General features: G+C 35.5%; 1 protein-coding gene across 4 annotated transcripts in view; it reads right to left on the minus strand.

Annotated features, from left to right (window-relative positions):
• Positions 1–337: 337 nt before the first annotated feature.
• AP3M1 (adaptor related protein complex 3 subunit mu 1) overlaps positions 338–18938 on the minus strand; it is a 28105-nt gene continuing 9504 nt past the window's right edge. For 2 of the 4 annotated variants that reach the window (XM_081268676.1, XM_081268678.1), the window contains exons 2-9: positions 15682–15957; positions 14715–14886; positions 10567–10704; positions 8176–8261; positions 7192–7325; positions 4672–4879; positions 2921–3065; positions 338–2456 (exon numbers count right to left, since the gene is read on the minus strand). In XM_081268676.1, coding sequence (XP_081124802.1) covers positions 2356–2456; positions 2921–3065; positions 4672–4879; positions 7192–7325; positions 8176–8261; positions 10567–10704; positions 14715–14886; positions 15682–15954 — 1257 coding nt within the window. In that variant the 5' untranslated portion in view covers positions 15955–15957 and the 3' untranslated portion in view covers positions 338–2355. Of the gene's footprint in view, positions 2457–2920; positions 3066–4649; positions 4880–7191; positions 7326–8175; positions 8262–10566; positions 10705–14714; positions 14887–15681; positions 15958–16290; positions 16403–18938 lie in introns of those variants that run through there. The other 2 variants (XM_081268677.1, XR_014019061.1) reach the window with 2 other exon arrangements.

Raw genomic sequence — 18938 nt, forward strand, 5'->3', positions numbered from 1 at the left:
GGATATACTCCCTTCACAACTTGGAAAAAGGGAATATTATAGGATTAGCTGGACCTCTGTGTTTAGTAAGTATTCTAATATTACTGAATATTCATGTATATATTAGTAGATGGTAGTGATAAAGAAGGGAATTTTGAATAGCTGTGAACATACTAAGTTAAGGAAGAGAGCATTTGAAAGTGTTTTGCAGCAAACTTTACATCATATATGTGATACAGAAGAAATTCTGATCATGTTCAGCCTGTTGACATTGAACAGTGCCCATCTGGGAACATTCAATTAACAGTTAAGCTTAACAACAACAAAAAAATAATAAAAAAATAAAAAAAAATCAACCTGTTGCTTTCATTTTTTTATTGACAGTATAGCCAGAGCTATTGAAAGAATTTATTGGACTCTATCAAATTAATAAATACAATAATTTAATTGTAGAAGGAAAAAGTCTACTTGGACATTTTAGCAGAAATTGATAGAGGCAAGGGACTCTTGGCATACATTCTACTTGAATATAAGACAGCACAGGAAGAAAATTGTACAGTGCAGGTATGGACGGTTGAGATTAGGGATTCTGAAGAAAGAAAAGGAAATGTTCTGATTGCTCTTTTGAGGAAAGAACTCTTAAGATAATAAAAATAGGACAAGCAATTGAATAAAGCAATATTAGATAAAGGGAATAAATATTTGGCAACATTTTGACTCTAGCTGCCAATCTGAGATTGGTTACTCTACAAATTTATAAGTTGTAAAAAGTGCCATTGTTACTATGTGAAAGGCAGACTGGATGCCCTAGGCAAGCAAAGGTAAGAATGCTACTGTACAATGGGTGCACCAACCACCAGCGCTTGACAAAATAAATGAGATGACTGTAAGATAACCCTAAAGTGGCAGGGAAAAGAGAGTTATAAGCTGAAACAATAAAAGAAAACAGAATGGAGCCACAAGGAGAAGAAAACTTAATAGCACAAGTAACAACAAAGAAACAGGAAGAGTACTTCAGTACTTAAGTTTTAACTTCTAGCCTCCCTTCATTTTTTCATGTCTAACGAGGCAAAATAATTGGGCAAGGACTACTAAACCAATGAAGTTGATGAAATGGTAACAACTACAGACTGACTTTCTAATCATGATGATCAATACGGTATCATAAATGTTACTAAGAATTTTGTTTCTGCCTCAATAAGGTTCTTCCACGTACTGTTGTCAGTATGGCAGAGTTATTAAATTACTGCACTGACAATTGTGCAACAGTTTTAGGAGGGAGTCATCATAATAGCCTTGAAATGCACATGGTATGAAATGGAGTTCCCTCTAAAGAAAAGGGATGCACGCATATTCAACAAAAGATAAAAGATTTAAAAAGAAAAAAAAAACGATAATGAGGCAGATACATTTTCCTCCTCTTGCTGAACTAGGGCATGAGGCATTTAGGTTAACTGTGGGATAAGTGATGTTGGATAAAGCTGTATAAAGCATGAAGATGGCTAAAGTTTCACCTAAGTTTCTCTTTTCTACCTTAATTTGCTTAAAAAGCACAAACACTTATGCTTGTAATAACTTCCTGAAAGCAAAAGTATGTTCCCTTTTATTACCATAATAAAGCATTTGCCCCTTTGATACAAATGATTTTTACTGTGCTAACAGCTGAACCGGTGGCACAAAGTCGAGATGGTATTTACTGCAGCAAGGTCCTTGTAAATCAAAATCTTGAGCTTTACATAAAAATCTTATTATAAAAAATACAATACCAAGTACAGTGTGAATGGAGCATGGAGCAGTAGTGCTCCCTGCCAGGGCCATGTGGAAGTGGCTTTTGCTACAGTGCTTGCTTAATGGCACAAGTGAAAAGCTGAATAAGGCAAACACTTGAAGAGGCAGTTTTTGTAAACTTCTTGGGTGGGGGGAATTTCCTCTGTTAGGACAGATAGGACTGGGATGGCTAAGATCAGGAGGTGTGACATTTGGCTGCACCTGACATGTCACATCACTGATTGAGACAGTTCCTGCTGAATAAGACCAATTCACTGGCTTTAGGAGAGCAAGTGAGGTTATCAATGTAGTCTTCTGCCTTTCCTGTTACAGTGTGCAGCATCCAGCTGGTACCCACCTATGGAAGAAATCACCTCCATAATCTTCCTAAGTGAAAAGATAAAAAATAAGCTAAGTCATTAGAAAAGATTCCTTAGCTTAAAGCTCCTTAAGAACCCTACATCAATTTCTAAATAACTTTGTTAGTGGTGTATAGCTCAACACAAATGCTTTAACTAGAATATGTATTCCCGCCCATTTGGTACCTAATAGTAAATTGTAATGACACTTGAAAACAAATTGATCTTGTTGAGGAATTTTGGCCTCTTCTCATGTCCTCACTTGAAACTTTCCAGCTTTCGTGACATATTTGACTCCTTTAAATGGCTTATACTTCTCCCCATACATGTCCAAGCGGTTTACTTTTAAGCCTGTGTCATAAAGAATGAAACAAAAAATTGTTATAATTCCAACAATAATATAGTACAATATTTGTTGAGCAACAGGTATTATGCTGTAAATCTGACACTAACAAATATCCCTTTCACTATTTAGAAGCAATGTCTCTTCTACAATACGTGAATTACTATACTTTGAAGGTATGGATTTAGTTAAGATAACCATGTAGGAGGGAATGTTTTTTTAAGGCTAATTCTGCTTCTGTGAATATGAATGACTCTGTGGTGCTTAAGTGAGGGTGGGGGGTGAAGGGATGCTGTGTGAAATAGGAGCTCTGCAAAGTCCTTGATTCCTGGAGGCTGGCCCTCTAGTACTGTATAAAAGGCAAACTGACATTTCTGTTCTTTCTATAGTGGGAAATGTTTGTTACTTTTCTAAGTGCCTAATAACTGAGCTCAGCAAAACTTAATTACACTTAAACACAAGTAAAACTTACCTGAAATAGCAAGCTGCTGGATCTTGAACTGTATGTTGAGGCTAGGATTCTCTTCTGGCTTGGGTGCTCCAGACTGTAAATTTACCAGTCCTTTAAGACTTGGAAGCTTTTGTGGAGTGATTTTCCCCACATCCCATGTTAATACCTTAAAAGGACATTGAAAAAAAACAAAAAGACAAAAAAAACAAACCCTCAACCATTTATTAAAGACAAATACTCAAGGATAAGGTTAAAAGACAGGTCACACAGGTGAACATAAGCCTATCTGATTTCAAGTATTCTTTCCATTATACTGCTTTCATGGCTTTTCTCTAGGCCAGTTTCTTTTACTATAAAATGAAAAGACTTATCTTGGTGTTAAAACTTGTAGCCATAGTATCCTTTGTTAAAAAGCAACTGTTTCTGTGGAAGCTCAATAACAGATGAGAAAATGAAGCTCTTAGAGTTGAAGCTGTAGGGTGGAGAGCCAGGGATGTGGAGCTTCCCTGCTCAGTCTTAAATGGTTTCTGGGAAGGTTCTCTGAATCCTTAGAACACAGGGTTAATGATCTTTAACATTCTTTGACTTTATTAAAAAATAAGCCTTTTAATTTATCAGGCAGCTGATTGACTCTGCTGTTAAAAACAATCATTTTCTACCAAAGTAGGAAGATGACAGAAAAGTCATCTTTTGGAATTCCACTAGAGGAATGTGTAAGTAGATTAGGAAGCAGCTTTCTTAGCCAATATCCCCCATGGAATAATATATGATGCTTTTAAGTTAGAAAAGCATAAACAAGTCTTAATGATCAATTTCTATAGAAAAATCTAACAATTACTAACTATATTATTTTACTCTTTTTAAATTTTTTAAAAGTTGTAGTTGGACACGATACCTTTTATTTATTTATTTATTATTTTTTTTTAAATTTTTTTTTTAATATTTATTTTTTTAGTTTTCGGCAGATGCAACATCTTTGTATGTGGTGCTGAGGATCGAACCCGGGCCACACGCATGCCAGGCGAGTGCGCTACCGCTTGAGCCATATCCCCAGCCCCCCTTTTATTTATTAATTAATTTGTTTATTTATTTGTGGTGCTGAGGATTGAACCCAGCGCCTTGCACATGGCTAGGCGAGCACTCTACTGCTGAGCCACAACCCCAGCCCTTATCTTCCTCCTTTATATATGTATTTTTTGTTGTAGATGGATACAATACCTTTATTTATTTATTTTTATGTAGTGCTAAGGAACACATGCTAGGCAAGTGTTCTATCACTGAGCTACAACCCCATCTTCTTATATCCACATAATGTTTTTCTCTCTTTAAAAAGCTTTTCTTTTTCATTAGATAGTGGGGTGAGACTCTGCATTATCAATGGATGAGTAAGTGTACACTGTGAAAGTGTGCACAGAAGTGATGAACTCTTCTGTTAATTTACTCAGTGGTAGATGCAGGATTCTTTCCACAGTTAGCAGCAGAAGCACAGCACAATATTATCTCCAGTTTTTTTTCTTTTTAATATATATATATATATTTAGTTATAGATAGACACAATACCTTTATTTTATTTTTATGTGGTGCAGAGGACTGAACCTAGTGCCTTCCATAAGAAAGGCAAGCACTCTACCACTGAGTAACAACCCCAGCAGTATCTCCAGGTTTTATAGGAACTTTCTTTTAAATAAGACATTAAACACTTCCCCCATAATCCCCAATCACAAAATAGATTGCAGAAACACTTGCTCACTCTTGATTTGAAGTGGCTGTACCTTGGTGACTGGATCAAATGTATAGCTGCCTTGTGTTGGTGTCAGGTTCATATTCAGCACAACTTTTGGCATGTGAACTGTCACTGTAATTCCTTCAATAGTTTTTCCCATATTTTGCTTTGGTCCAATTGTTATATCAAATCTGCCACAAGAACTGTTCTCCTTAAAGCTGATACTGTGTTTCACATACACTGGTATTGCCACTAGACTAAAAAGAGAAAAAGACAGGAAAGCACAATACACACAATTAATGGTGTGGGGCAGCTCCAGAAATGGACTGAAAAAAACTTCAGTCCAGAGTATTCTAGCCTGCCTCCAACTCCACAATAGGGCTTTATACCTCTAGAACTGCAGATGCTATATCTGCACAAGGGAGAGTTGGATACAACATGTTTTCATACCAGTGTGCTAGAAACTGAGTTCTCATCTGTAAGTATACAAACCAAGACAGAAACCTGAAGTTTAATTATTGTATAAATAATTTAGGCAAATGGTTCTAGTTTAAAAAAAATAAGAGTCCACTGAAAAATAATTTGAAGTTATACATACCCAAAAAGTTCCTAAGTGACAAGAATCAAGAAACAATTCCTCTGCCTTTGAGTCTTACATTACCCAAATGCTTCTAACTATATATACATATACATGTATACATACATATTACATATATGTGTGTGTGTGTGTGTGTGTATCCCCCAGACCTGGGGATTGAACCCAGTGCCTCACACAGGATAGGCAAGTTCTCCACTACTAATCCCTAGCCCCTGATATGCTTTTTCTTTTTTTGCTTCAATGGGGACCAAACTCAAGGGTGCTCTACCACTGAGCTGTATCCCCAGCCCTTTTCATTTTTGAATTTTGAGATAGGGTCTCACTAAGTTACCCAAGCTTGCCTTGAACTTGGAATCTTCCTGCCTCAGCCTCCCAAGTTACTGGGATTTTACAGAGATTTTACTAGGCTTGGCTTCAGCCTCTCCTTCTCATATTTTCAAAGGACAAACTAACTACAACCTATAATGTTAAATTAAAATTAATGTTAATTTAAAATTCAGTTCAGACAGCAAAGGAATCAACAATGTGAAGAGAGAGCCTATAGAATGAGAGAAAATTTTTGCCACCTGCACCTCAGAGCCTTAATCTCTAGGATACAAAAAGAACTTAAAAAACTCAACACCAAAGAAACAAATAACCCAATCAACAAATGGTCAAAGGAACTGAACAGACACTTTACACAAGAAATACGAATGGTCAACAAATATATGAAAAAATGTTCAACATCTCTAGCAATTAGAGAAATGCATATTAAAACTACACTGAGATTCTCATTCCAGTCAGAATGACAATTATCAAGAAAATAAGTAACAGTAAATGTTGGCGAGGATTTTGGGGAAAAGGTAGACTCACATTGCTAGTGGGACTGCAAGTTGGTGCAACCACTCTGGAAAGCAGTAGGGAGATTACTCAGAAAACTTGGAATGGAACCACCATTTGACCCAGTTATTCCACTCCTCAGTCTATACCCAAAGTACTTAAAATCAGCATACTGCAGTAATGAAGCCACATCAATGTTTACAACAGGCAATTCACAATAGCTAAGCTATGTAACTAACCTAGGGCCCTTCAATAGATGAACGGATAAAGAAAATGTGGTATATATACACAATAGAATATTACTCAGCCATAAAAAAGAATAATTTCATGACTTTTGCCTCAAAATGGATGGATCTGGAGACTATCATGCTAAATGAAATAACCCAATCCCCCCAAACCAAAGGCTGAATGTTCTCTCTGATAACACACACTTTCATTGTGTGTTAGCAACTCTCTGATATGCAGTTGCTAACACAATAAAAGTGGGGGGACAAAAGAATAGACGTTCAGTGAGTAGACAAAGGAGAATGAAGGGAAGAAAGAGGGGACGGAAATAGGAAAGAGAGTACAATAAATCAGACATAAATTTCCTATGTTCATATATGAATACAGCACCAGTGAAAGTCTACATCATGTACAACCACAAGACTGGGATCCTAATTAAAATAAGTTATATTCCCTGTATGTATGTCAAACTATATTCATCAGGAATATCTGACAGAGATAAAAAAATAAAGAACAAATGAAAAATAAATAAATAAAATTCAGTGCACAGAAGGATGACTTGAAGTTGGTAAGTTGGGGAGTAGCTTGAGAAGGGTCTGTCTCCTCTTAGTCACTAAGTCATGGTAAAATTATGGCACTAGTTCATGATTTTTCCCAGGTTACACTTGATCCAAAATGCCTGCTCTTGGCTACAGATTTTACTATAGCCTCATTTATTTTTTACACTCTTATATTCAAAGTACTCTGGTTATTTTTTTTTTTTAGGCACATATTTTCACCAGTTCTCATCGGGTCTCCTGGTGAGCCATAGTCAAAGCGAGCAAGAATAAACTCAAACATCAAACTGTCAGAATGAAACAGGGAAAGTAGAGTTCTATTCAGTACACTGATATGTGATGGCAGATTTTGGTTGATGTATCAACATACTTTTGTGAGCTGACACGATATGATATGAGTCGGAAATTTCCATCTGGAGGGATAAATGACAAAACTCGTTCAGATTCCCAACGCTTGAATCTGATGCAGGGGTGGAAACTGACATCATCTAGAAGCCTTGGGTTCTGCCAAGAAAATAGAAGAACCATACACACAGAATATAATGAGTATGGCCATACTACTCAGATATTATGAGAAATTAGTATGCTCCTTAAAAAAAAAAAAGCAGTCAGTATTATAACAGTTTATTATAACCACATCAACACAACTTTATAGCTTTACAGTTTACAATTTTATATATATTACTTGAAATCTAATAACTATGAGGGAGAAAAAGCAATTATTATTTTCTTCCCATAGCTGAAAAAAACGGAGTTTCAAAGAATTTAAGGTCATCCAGGCACAGTGCTATCTATACACCTAAAATCCCAGATACTTGGGAGGCTGACACAGGAGGATTACAAATTCAATGACAGCCTTAGAACTTAATGAGATCCTGTCTCAAAAAGTAAAAAGAGCCAAGGATGTAGCTCAGTAGTAGATCACCCCTAGGTTTAATACGCAGTACTGCTCCTCCTCCCCAAAAAACTCATGGAGAAATTGGTGACAAAACAGTACCCGAACTCAATTGTCTTAATTGTTAGCAGTGTGTCATGCTGAATCTAAAGTGATACAAAAGACCAGTGCCTGTTCATATCAGCAAAACAACTAATTATTCATTAAAAGTAACCCTGCAAATTTGCAGAAGCCATCAGCTAATTTTAAGCCATTTCTAGCACACTTAGGTAAAAACCTCTCTTCTTTAGCTTTTCCATAAAGGCTATACTCATCATCTACTGTATTAGGACATTGTGCTAGGAATATTTGAGATAATCTTCTACAACCTAAAATACAAACTTATCTCAGTATTTATTACTTAGTACTTCATTTGAATTAGGCACACAAGAGGCTACAGAACAGGACAACAAAACTTACCATGAAAGAGAGAGAGAGATCGGGCATTCCAGATAGCTTAATGCAAGCATCAATGACTCCTTGAATTTCTGCAAAGACTGTAGATCCTGAAGAAAGAAAGAAAAAGGGTGATAATATCAATGGACTCTGGGTCTTTACTGGAGCTGTCACTATATCTAGAGTAATGGGAATACACCCTGGGTGTCAGACTTAACCAAAGCTTTGCATCCTTATAAACACGTCAGAGGTTCCATTACATCAATCCAGACAGCTTTTTCAGTGAGTGCTTTGTGTGCACCTAACTGGGTGGAATATAATTCTAAGGAATTCTATGGAAGAATCAAACCTGTCTCCTTTATAGAGTCAAAAAAAATTTGTAGATCAGAATTCATGATGCCTTACTTTAAGCCAGTTACCCTCTATTCCTCTCCCTCATGCTATGTATTCATTTTAATATTTATTGTACACCTGCTGTGTTCCATACTTTTTTTCTTTTGTTACCAAGGGGCACTTAACCATTGAGCTACATCCCCAATCCCCCCTCCCCCACTTTTTGTAGTTGTAGATGGATAGAATGCCTGTATTTTATTTATTTTTAATTTTTATGTGGTGCTGAGGATGGAACCCAGTGGCTACTTTGCTGAGGTTGGCCTCGAACTTGTGATCCTCCTGCCTCAGCCTCCCTAGTTGCTGAGATTAGGTGTGTGCCACTATACCCAGATACAATCTTTTTTTTTTTTTTTTTTTTTTTTTTTAGTTGCAGATGGACACAATATCTTCCTTTTATTTACTTATTTTTATGTGGTGCCAAGGATTGAACCCCAGTGCCTCACATATGCCGGGCAAGTACTCTACCACTGAGCTACAACCATAGCCCTATAGTCAATCTTTTAAGGCTCCTGGATATAAGTCCAAAATATTTTAAATATAATTTAAAAATTAGGCAGGTTTCTTATGAAATGGACTAAACTACCTGTTAACTTTTAAGAAAGAGGGCATGGGGCTAGGGATGTGGCTCAAGCGATAGCGCGCTCGCCTGGCATGCGTGCGGCCCGGGTTCGATTCTCCAGCACCACATACAAACAAAGATGTTGTGTCCGCCAATAACTAATAAATAAATAAATATTAAAAAAAAAAGAAAGAGGGCATGATCCATTATTCTGTAAAATGAACTACTGTAATGAATTCTCCCCGGCTCAAACCCCTGCTGGGATCAATCCAGGGCTTTATGTATGCCAGGCTAGTACTCTACCCCAAAGCCATATCCCCAGCCCAATACCTACAGAAATTTCTGTGTATCTTTTATTCTTAACCCATTATGTCCACTGTCCTATATATATGTAGAAAAATTTTATAGGACACTTATAACACTGATCAATTAAAGTTTTTATAGGTGTCTTATATATAGTACAATGGAACATATTAATGTTATAATGGAAGGGAATTCATGAAGAAAAGATATTGGCTATAATTCACAATGAGTCATTATCACAATATCAACTAGGTGTGCCACCTTGAATAGGTCGTCTAAGTCTTGTGAGCCTCAGTTTCCTTATGTATAAATTGTGAGGATAGGAGGTATTTTTAATAAATAAATTTTATGATTCTAACACAGTACCACTGTTTTATCTTGCTAAAAAATAATCAGAGCTGGGCTTGGTAGCACATGCCTATAATCCCAGTGACTTGAGAGGCTGAGCAAGGACAATTCTAAGTTTGAGGCTGGCCTGAGCAACTTGGTGAGACCCAAAGCAACACAATGAGACTGTGTCTCAAATAAAAAAAATTAAAAGGGCTGGCAATGTAGCTTAGTGGTAAAGTGCCCTTGGGTTCAATCCCTAGTACAATCAATCAATCAATAATCAGAAAAGGGGTTTTACACAGGAGGATTACAAGTTCAAGGCTGGTCTGGGCAACTTAATGAGACCCTGTCTCAAAATACAATAATAAGAGCTGGAGATGCACCTCAGTGGTAGAATGGTTGCTTAGCATGTGTGAGGCTCTGAGTTCAATTCTTGTTATTGTAAACAATAACAAGAAAAAAACCCAAACAAAAATGGGGGTGGGGGGGATGGTTCCTTTAACAGATATACTGCACAGAAATTAAGAGCAAATACAGTCGGTATACAATAAATGTTAAAATGAATACATAAGCATGAGGGAGAGGTGAGGTATACAGGATAACTGGCTTAAAGTAAGGCATCATGAATTCTGATTTACAAATGTTTGGCAGATCTAAACTAGTGGTTATGATAATTATATGTAACCTCTGGGCAAAATAAACAGATTTATAAATCATTAGAAAACAAATGCCTTTCTGCTGAAACCACACTGCTAAGGGACTTCAATTTTCTATTCAGCTTGTGTCAGCTAAACTGTTTTTTCCCTATAAGGCCATGTGCACACAATTACCTGATTTATCTATAATTGCATCTATTTCTTCAACGACATCAAAATAGGCTTCATTGTTTGTGTATTTTACTCCTGCACGGCGCCATGGAATGTTGGACAGCTGCCCAGTGGGGAGTGTGTCCCCAACATTACTACTGCCTAGAAATGGGAAAAGGAGAATACAAAGTGGATGTGTAAAATGGTCATCAGAAAAGTTATTATTTGAAAGAAGAAAATGAATGCTTTCGCTGCTTTTTCAATGCTGGATTTTTCTTCATGGTCTCCAGGATTGTCAAACACATATCCTTACCAACAATATCAAATTTCCAGAAGACAGAAATAGGCCATGTGGTCCTTCGTCTACATGCCAAACAAGGATAAATGCATTCACTTATCTTTTGCATCCTGTGTGTTAGCAGTAACCTAGCTAATTCCAGTAGTCCAACAATGATCTCACCCTGCTGCTATAGAGCAAACAAGAGGAAAACCTTCAGTTGAAAAATGTCTCCACTGAGAATACAGTGATAACTCAGTTCTTTTGTATTCAGCTGAATTCTATATGAGACAATGCCAAGCAGGACTCAGCGGAGTACATGGATGAATATACTCTAGTATTTCCCATTCAGCTACAATATGGGTAATGTTCAATATTTGGCTAATTTCCTGGTAAATTATGTTGAAAACAAAATTATCAAAAACACATATCCTTGAACTGTGACTTATTTAACTTTTGGTTAATACTTCTAATTAATTTAAAAGTAGTATATGCTTTATTAAAAAAAGTTCAGAAAAGTGAATTTTAAATAAATCAGTCTATCTTCTTACTGCCAAAATACAACTATATTAACATTTCTTTAGACATTTCCCCCACAAATAGGTTGCAGTATTATGTTTCTATTTTGATTTTTTTGCTTTGATTTTAAAATACAGTTGCAATCATACTGTATTTACAGATGTCTAGTCAATTTATGATTGATATTTCTGCAGCCAACCTGTTGCCTTCAGAAGATTTTCTGAAAAACAGTGCTCCAATCATGTTATTTTTCTGCTTGAAACTCCTCAATTTTCCCCCACTTGCTTTATGAGAAAAGCAAACTATTTAGCACTATAGGTGAAACTCAGTGGTAGAACACTTGCCTAGCACAAGGCCTTGGGTTCAGTCTCTAGTATCACAAACTAAAAAGACAAAACAAAACAAAACACAGCTAAATATTTAACCCAGCATTCAAGGACTTTCCAAACGTATTTCTCACTCAACTAAAAATATAGCTCTGCTTCTGTTAAAGGAGTAGATACAACTCAAAGTTTTTCACTTATTTTGTTTTTCCTCATCTAGTTCCATCTATGAAGAATGATCTTATTCTCCTTTCTCTTTCTCTCTTTTTGGTACTGAGAATTTTACCACTGAGCCACATCCCCAACCCTTTTTATTTTTTTTATATTGAGATAGAGTCTCACTAAATTGCTTAGGGCCTTTTTAAGTTAATTAAGGCTGGTCTTCAACTCATGGTCCTCCCTGCTCAGCCTTCCAAGTCACCTGTGCCATCTCTTTCTATACTTCACTGATTCTCTAGGGGTACCAACTACAGTTCTTAAAGGATTCTCTCATCCACTGAACCATTATTTTAAACTTTATAATATACTGCCTTATGAATCTGTATTTTTACATTTTGTCTTTTAATGTTTTTCTGACGATAAAATGCATGTTCATTTTGGAAAGTTAAAAAGTAAAAATCACCAGGCATAATGTTGCATGCCTGTTAATATCAGCAACTTGGAAGGCTGACGCAGAAGGACCCCAAGTTCAAGGTCAGTCTTGGCAACTTAGAGAGAACCTGTCTCAAAACATAAAAAGTGCCATTCTGACAGGAGATGAAATTAGAGTAGTTTTAATTTGCATTCTTCTAATTGCTAGAGATGATAAACATTTTTTCATATATTTGTTGATTGATGGTACATTCTTTTCTGAGAAGTGTCTGTTCAGGTCCTTGGCTCACTTATTGATAGGGTTATTTGTTTTTTTTTTTTGATTCTTAGCTTTTTGAGTTCTTTATATACTCTATAGAGATTAGTGCTCTATCTGATGTGTGAGAGGTAAAGATCTGCTCCCAAGATGTAGGCTCTCTATTCACCTCACAGATTGTTTCTTTTGCTGAGAAGAAACTTTTTAGTTTGAATCCATCCCATTTATTGATTCTTGATTTTACTTCTTGCAATACAGGAAACTTATTAAGGAAATTGGGGCCTATTAGACATGATGGAGATGGGGCCTACTTTTTCTTCTATTAGATGCAGGGTCTCTGGTTTAATTCCTAAGTCCTTGATCCACTTTGAGTTGAGTTTTGTGCATGGTGAGAGATAGAAGTTTAATTTCATTTTGTTGCATATGGATTTCCAGTTATTATGAAAACAAAAAACAATAAGTGTTGGCGAGGATATGGGGGAAAAGGTACACTCAAATATTGCTGGTAGGACTGCAAATTGATGCAGCCAATATGGAAAGCAGTATGGAGATTCCTTGGAAAGTTGGGAATGGAACCATCATTTGACAGCTATCCCTCTCCTTGGTCTATACTACAGGGACACAGCCACATCAATGTTTATAGCAACACAATTCACAATAGCTAAACTATAGAACCAATCTAGATGCCCTTCAGTAGATGAATGGATTAAAAAAGTGGCATATATACACAATGGAATATTACTCAGCAATAAAAGGGAATAAAATCATGGCATTTGCAGGTAAATGGACAGAGTTGGAGAAGATAATACTAAGTGAAGTCAGCCAATCCCCAAAAAACAAATGTTGAATGTTTTCTCTGATATAAGGAAACTGATTCATAGTGGAGTAGGGAGGGGGAGCATGGAAGGAATAGATGAACTCTAGATAGGACAGAGGGATGGGAGGGGGAAAGGAAGGGGCAGGGGGTTAGAAATGATGGTGGAATGTGATGAACATCATTATCCAAAGTACATGTATGAAGACACAAATTGGTATGAATATACTTTATATAAACCAGAGATATGAAAAATTGTGCTGTATATGTGTAATATGAATTGTAAAGCATTCTGCTGTCATATACATATAAAAAATTAATTAAAAAACCGATTTCAATACAAAATGTGATACAAGTAAAAAACAAATCAAAACAAAACAACAAAAAAAAACATAAAAAAACCTGGGCATGTATCTTAGAGGTATTCTTTATACTTTCATTTATTTTGGTAGTGCTGGGATTGAACCCAGGCCTCCACCACTAAGTTATATTCCTGGCCCCTATAATGCTATTCTAAATATGAAAACGCAATGGATGGCACTAGAGCAGATTATGCTTAGTGAAGCTAGCCAATCCCTAAAAAACAAATACCAAATGTCTTCTTTGATATAATGAGAGCAACTATGAACAGAGCAGGGAGGAAGAGCAGGAAGAAAAGATTAACATTAAACAGAGACATGAGATGGGAGGGAAAGGGAGAGAAAAGGGAAATTGCATGGAAATGAAGGGAGACCCTCATTGCTATACAAAATTACATATAAGAGGTTGTGAGGGGAATGGGAAAATAAACAAGGAGAGAAATGAATTACAGTAGATGGGGTAGAGAGAGAAGATGGGAGGGGAGGGGAGTGGGGATAGTAGGGGATAGGAAAGGTAGCAGAATACAACAATTACTAATAGGGCATTATGTAAAATTGTGGGTTCATAACTCACTTCAATCTAATGTATGAAATATGATATGTCAAGAGCTTTGTAATGTTGTGAACAACCAATTAAAAAAAAACAAACAAAAGCAAAACCAAAAAATAAAAATACATACATAAATTTAAAAAAAATATGAAAATGCCAGTCAATAAATAGGCTAAATTCTCTTTTAAGTGGCCACATATACTGGCTTTTTTTTAAGGACTAACTAGGATAATTTATTCAATCTTATTTACTGCTAAATAAAATTATTGTGGTTTTGCAGAAAACCCTACATAACAAGAGAAGTTCTTTATCATTTAAGACCTAGACTCTTTCAATAAAGAGAAATATATATCCATTTTAACATTACAGTAATTTTAATTTTGGACATACTGGACTATCTTAGTCTGTCAGATCATAAGCAACAATGAGCTGTTCATAACATTTTAATTGCTCAGTTCCTAGTAGAGTATGTTTTTATCTTACCTGTAATAGAGTTGACAACAGAACGTAGAATTGTTGGTGGTTTAATCAGTTCTTTCAAAATGTTAGACTCTGTTGCCAGTGGAAATCCGTTGTCTAACATTTCTTCCAAGAGCTCATATACTATGACCACATTATCCTTAATTGCAGCCTCCGAACACTCACCAAAGTAGTCCTAGCAAAATATTCATAATATTCCACAACAGAAGGCATGAAGGCTTGTTAAATACTTTTATGTTCTGAAAAACAAACTTACAGTACCATAACTTATTGTTTAAGAAGTCAGATATAAAGAGAATAGGAAAAAAAAAAAAAACAAAAACAAACCCTCTCCATAATCCAAACAATATTCCTCAGTATTTTCTGTTTTAAAAAATATTTATTTTTTAGTTGTAGTTGAATACAATACCTTTATTTTGTTTATTTATTTTTATGTGGTGCTAAGGATCGAACTCAGGGCCTCGCATGTGCTAGATGAGCGCTCTACCACTGAGCCACAACACCAGCCCCTCTCAGTATTTTCTTAATATTTTTAGATTGAATTCCATTCCATGTTACTCCCCAAAATACTGAAATGTTAAACTGGAAGGTCAGTTATGAACTTCATTATCCCTGATTAACCTACTCCAAAGCACACAGGTAAGTTTTAAGTTATATGGTATATTCAGCCAGATGAGTAAAATCAATGAAATTCGAATATGGAAGAGTTCATAACAATAAAAATTTGGGGACCATCCAGAGAACGGTATGTGGAAGACATTATTGTTTCCTGATGATATATTTTGTAAAACATATAAAAACAGAGAACATAGGAGCTGTGTGTGCCACTTTATACTCTATACTAAAATGCTTAGTTTAAAAGAGGAAACATACCAACCATTAAAAGCTGGGTAATTAAAAAATATAATCATGTGTTCTCCTCTAACTACCTTGTGTAATTTAAATTAGAAAGGTTTGATGGAGAGCCAACCTGAAAAGTGTCAGCAACTCGATGTAGGAACTCAATAACAAAGAGAGGTGGCACTTCAGTCTGTATGACAGACACAAAGAAGAGCTTATCCCGGTAGATACTGATGAGGTAGTGGTGAGGTGTTGAAATGACAGGTGGTACATTTTCAACATCAGCAGCTTTCTCCTGAGCTTCAAAGAAATAATCACAGACAGATTGGCTCACAACACTCTTCCAGTGCTTCTCTAGAAATATGTCACCGGAACAGTTTATGAGAAACAGACTGTGGATCATTTTCTGTGGGGAAAAAAAGGGTTTAAATTTATTATATCAAAAAATATCCTTGTAATGCCCCAGCACAAAAAACAGACAAAGGTAATACAAGAAACTATAGACCAATATCACTTCAGAGAACAGATGTAAAAGTCCTTGACAAGACATTAGTAAACTGAATTCAGCAATATATGTAAATAAAACGGAATTGATTCTAAGAACACAAGGTTGGTTTAACATAGGAAAGCCAACAAACGTAAAATATTAATAAAAGATTAAAACAAGTAATTTCAAAAGGTACAGAAAAAGCATGTGACAAGACCCAACACCCTTTTATGAAAAAAAAAAAATGCTTACAGTAGGAATAGAAGGAAACTTTCTCAATCCAATAATGTCATCAATTATAACTTCACAGTTAACATCATATTTAATGGTCAAAGATCAAAAGATTCTCCTTTAAAACCAAGAACAAACAAGGATGTCCATTCTCACTACTTTTATTCAGTTTGGTACCAGAGATTCTAGCCAGGAAAATTAAGAAAGAAAATTTAAACAAAAGCATTCACTGGATTGTGTATTATGGTCATTGTGCAGGGTGGTACCGAGGGTTGAACCCAACGGTGTTTAATCACTAAGTCACTCCCCAACCCTTTTTATTTTGAGTCAGGGTCTCACTAAATTGCTTAGGGCCTTGCTAAGTTGGTGAGGTTGATCTCAAATTTGTGATCCTTCTGCTTCATCTTCCCTAGTTACTGGGATTACAGGTGTGTGCCACCACATCTGGTTCACTGGAAAGGAAGAAGTAAAACTATCTCTATTTGCCGAAGACATCATATGTAGAAAACCCTAAGGAATCCACAAATAAAACAAAACTAATAGAGTTAACAAGTGAGTTTAGCAAGGTTACAAATATTAAAAAAAAATTAATACACTTACAATAAATAATCTGAAAATAATTTCATTTACAATAGCCTTGAAAAATTCAAATACTGAGGAAATAAATTTCACAAAAAAAGTAGAAGTCTTGTATACTAAACGCTTTTCCAAAACATCACTGAAAGAAATCAAGAAATCTAAAATGTGGTAAAACATTAAGACAGTACTGTAAAGATGGCAATATTCCCCAAATTGACTATGTATTCAATGTAGTCCCTATTAAAATCCTAGCTGCCATTTAAAAAAATTTTTTGGGGGGTGAAAATTAGTAAGCTAACCCCAAAATTCATATGGAAATGAAAGAGATCAAAACAGCCAGAACTTTGGGTGTAGTAGTGCTCATGCCTGTAATCCCAGAGGTTCTGGAGGCTGAGACAGGAGGATTGCAAGTTTGAGGCTATTTTCAGCAACTTAGCAGTTTAGTGAGACCCTGTATCAAAATAGAAAATAAAAAAAGGGTTGGGGATGTGACTCAGTGGCTAAGTGCCCTGGGTTCAATCCCTGGTGCCAAACAAAACAAAAATATACAAACAAAAAAAACCCCAACAATACTGAAGAAAAAGTTGAAGAACTCATGCTACCAATTTCAAAACTTACTATAAAATTAATGCATGATATTGATACAAGGATAGATTTATATATCAATGGAACAGAAGTGAGAACTCCAAAATTAACCCTTACATTCATGGACAATTGATTTTCAACAAGGTGCTAAGGCTGTTCAGTTGGAGAGAGAATAGTCTTTTTATTAAAATTGAATTTACACACAGGAAAAGAACAAAATTGTATCTCTACCTTACAATGTACACAAAAAGCAACAAAAAATGTATTGAAGCTCTAAATATAAGTGTTAAACCTACAAAACAATTAGGAAACACATGCATCCATCTTTAAACTGTAGAATTAGACAATGCTTTTTTTTTTTTTTTAAGAGATGACACTAAAGTATAAAAGAAAGAAAAAAGTAGATAATCTGGACTTCATCAAAATTAAACTTTTGTGCTTCTAAAGGACATTATCAAGAATGTGAAAAGGCAACCCAGATAATGAAAAAGAATATTTTAAACCATATATCTCATAAGGGACTACTCTGCAGGATATATAATAACTCTTATAATGTAATATTAAAGAGAGAATCCAATTTTTAAAAAATGGATAAACGATAGACATTTCTCCGAAGAAAATAAACACACAATTGACCACATGAAGAGATGTGTAATACCATAAGTCATTAGGGAAATGCAAGTCAAAATCACAATAAGATAATATTTCATATCCTTTTAAGCTAGCTTTAATAGTAATAATAAAGAAGACAGATAATGCGCTGGGGTTGTGGCTCAGTGGCAAAGCGCTCACCTAGCACATGCAAGGCCTTGGGTTTGATCCTCAGCACCACATAAAAATAAATAAATGTATTGTGCCCAACTATAAGTAAAAAATAAATATTAAAAAAAGATAATAACAATTGTTGACAAGATGGAGAGAAACTGGAACCCTTAAAACATTGCTGGTAGGAATGTAAAATGTTGCAGATGTTGTGGAAAGCAGTTTGGATTCTTCAAAAAGTTAAATATACTCACTGCATGAATCAGAAATTCAATTTCTATATATATAGCTAAGAGAATTGAAAGGACATGTCCACACAGAAATTTGGACATGAATGTTCAAAGAAACATTATTCACAATAACCCAAAAGGGGAAATGATCCAAATGTGCATCAACTAGTGAATGGATAAACTAAAAGTGGAATATTTACACAATGGAATATTATTCAGCTATAAAAAGGAATTAAGTACTTACACATATTACAACATGGATAACCTGTGAAAGAATCCAGACACGAAAAGTCACATACTGTATGAGTCCATTTGCAGGAAAAGTTCAGAATAGGTAAATACATTCAGACATAAAGTAAGTTGATGGTTTCCAGGATGGGTAGAGGGGAAGGTATGGGGAGTTATGATAATGGATTTGGCATTTCTTTTTTTGGTGATAAAAACATTCTGGAATTAGGATGTCGGAAAAACTTTGTGACTATGCTAAGAACTACAAAATTGTATACTTTAAAA

This window comes from Spermophilus citellus, assembly GCF_964194105.1.
Source record: "Spermophilus citellus genome assembly, chromosome: 15".
NCBI classification, from domain to species: domain Eukaryota; kingdom Metazoa; phylum Chordata; class Mammalia; order Rodentia; family Sciuridae; genus Spermophilus; species Spermophilus citellus.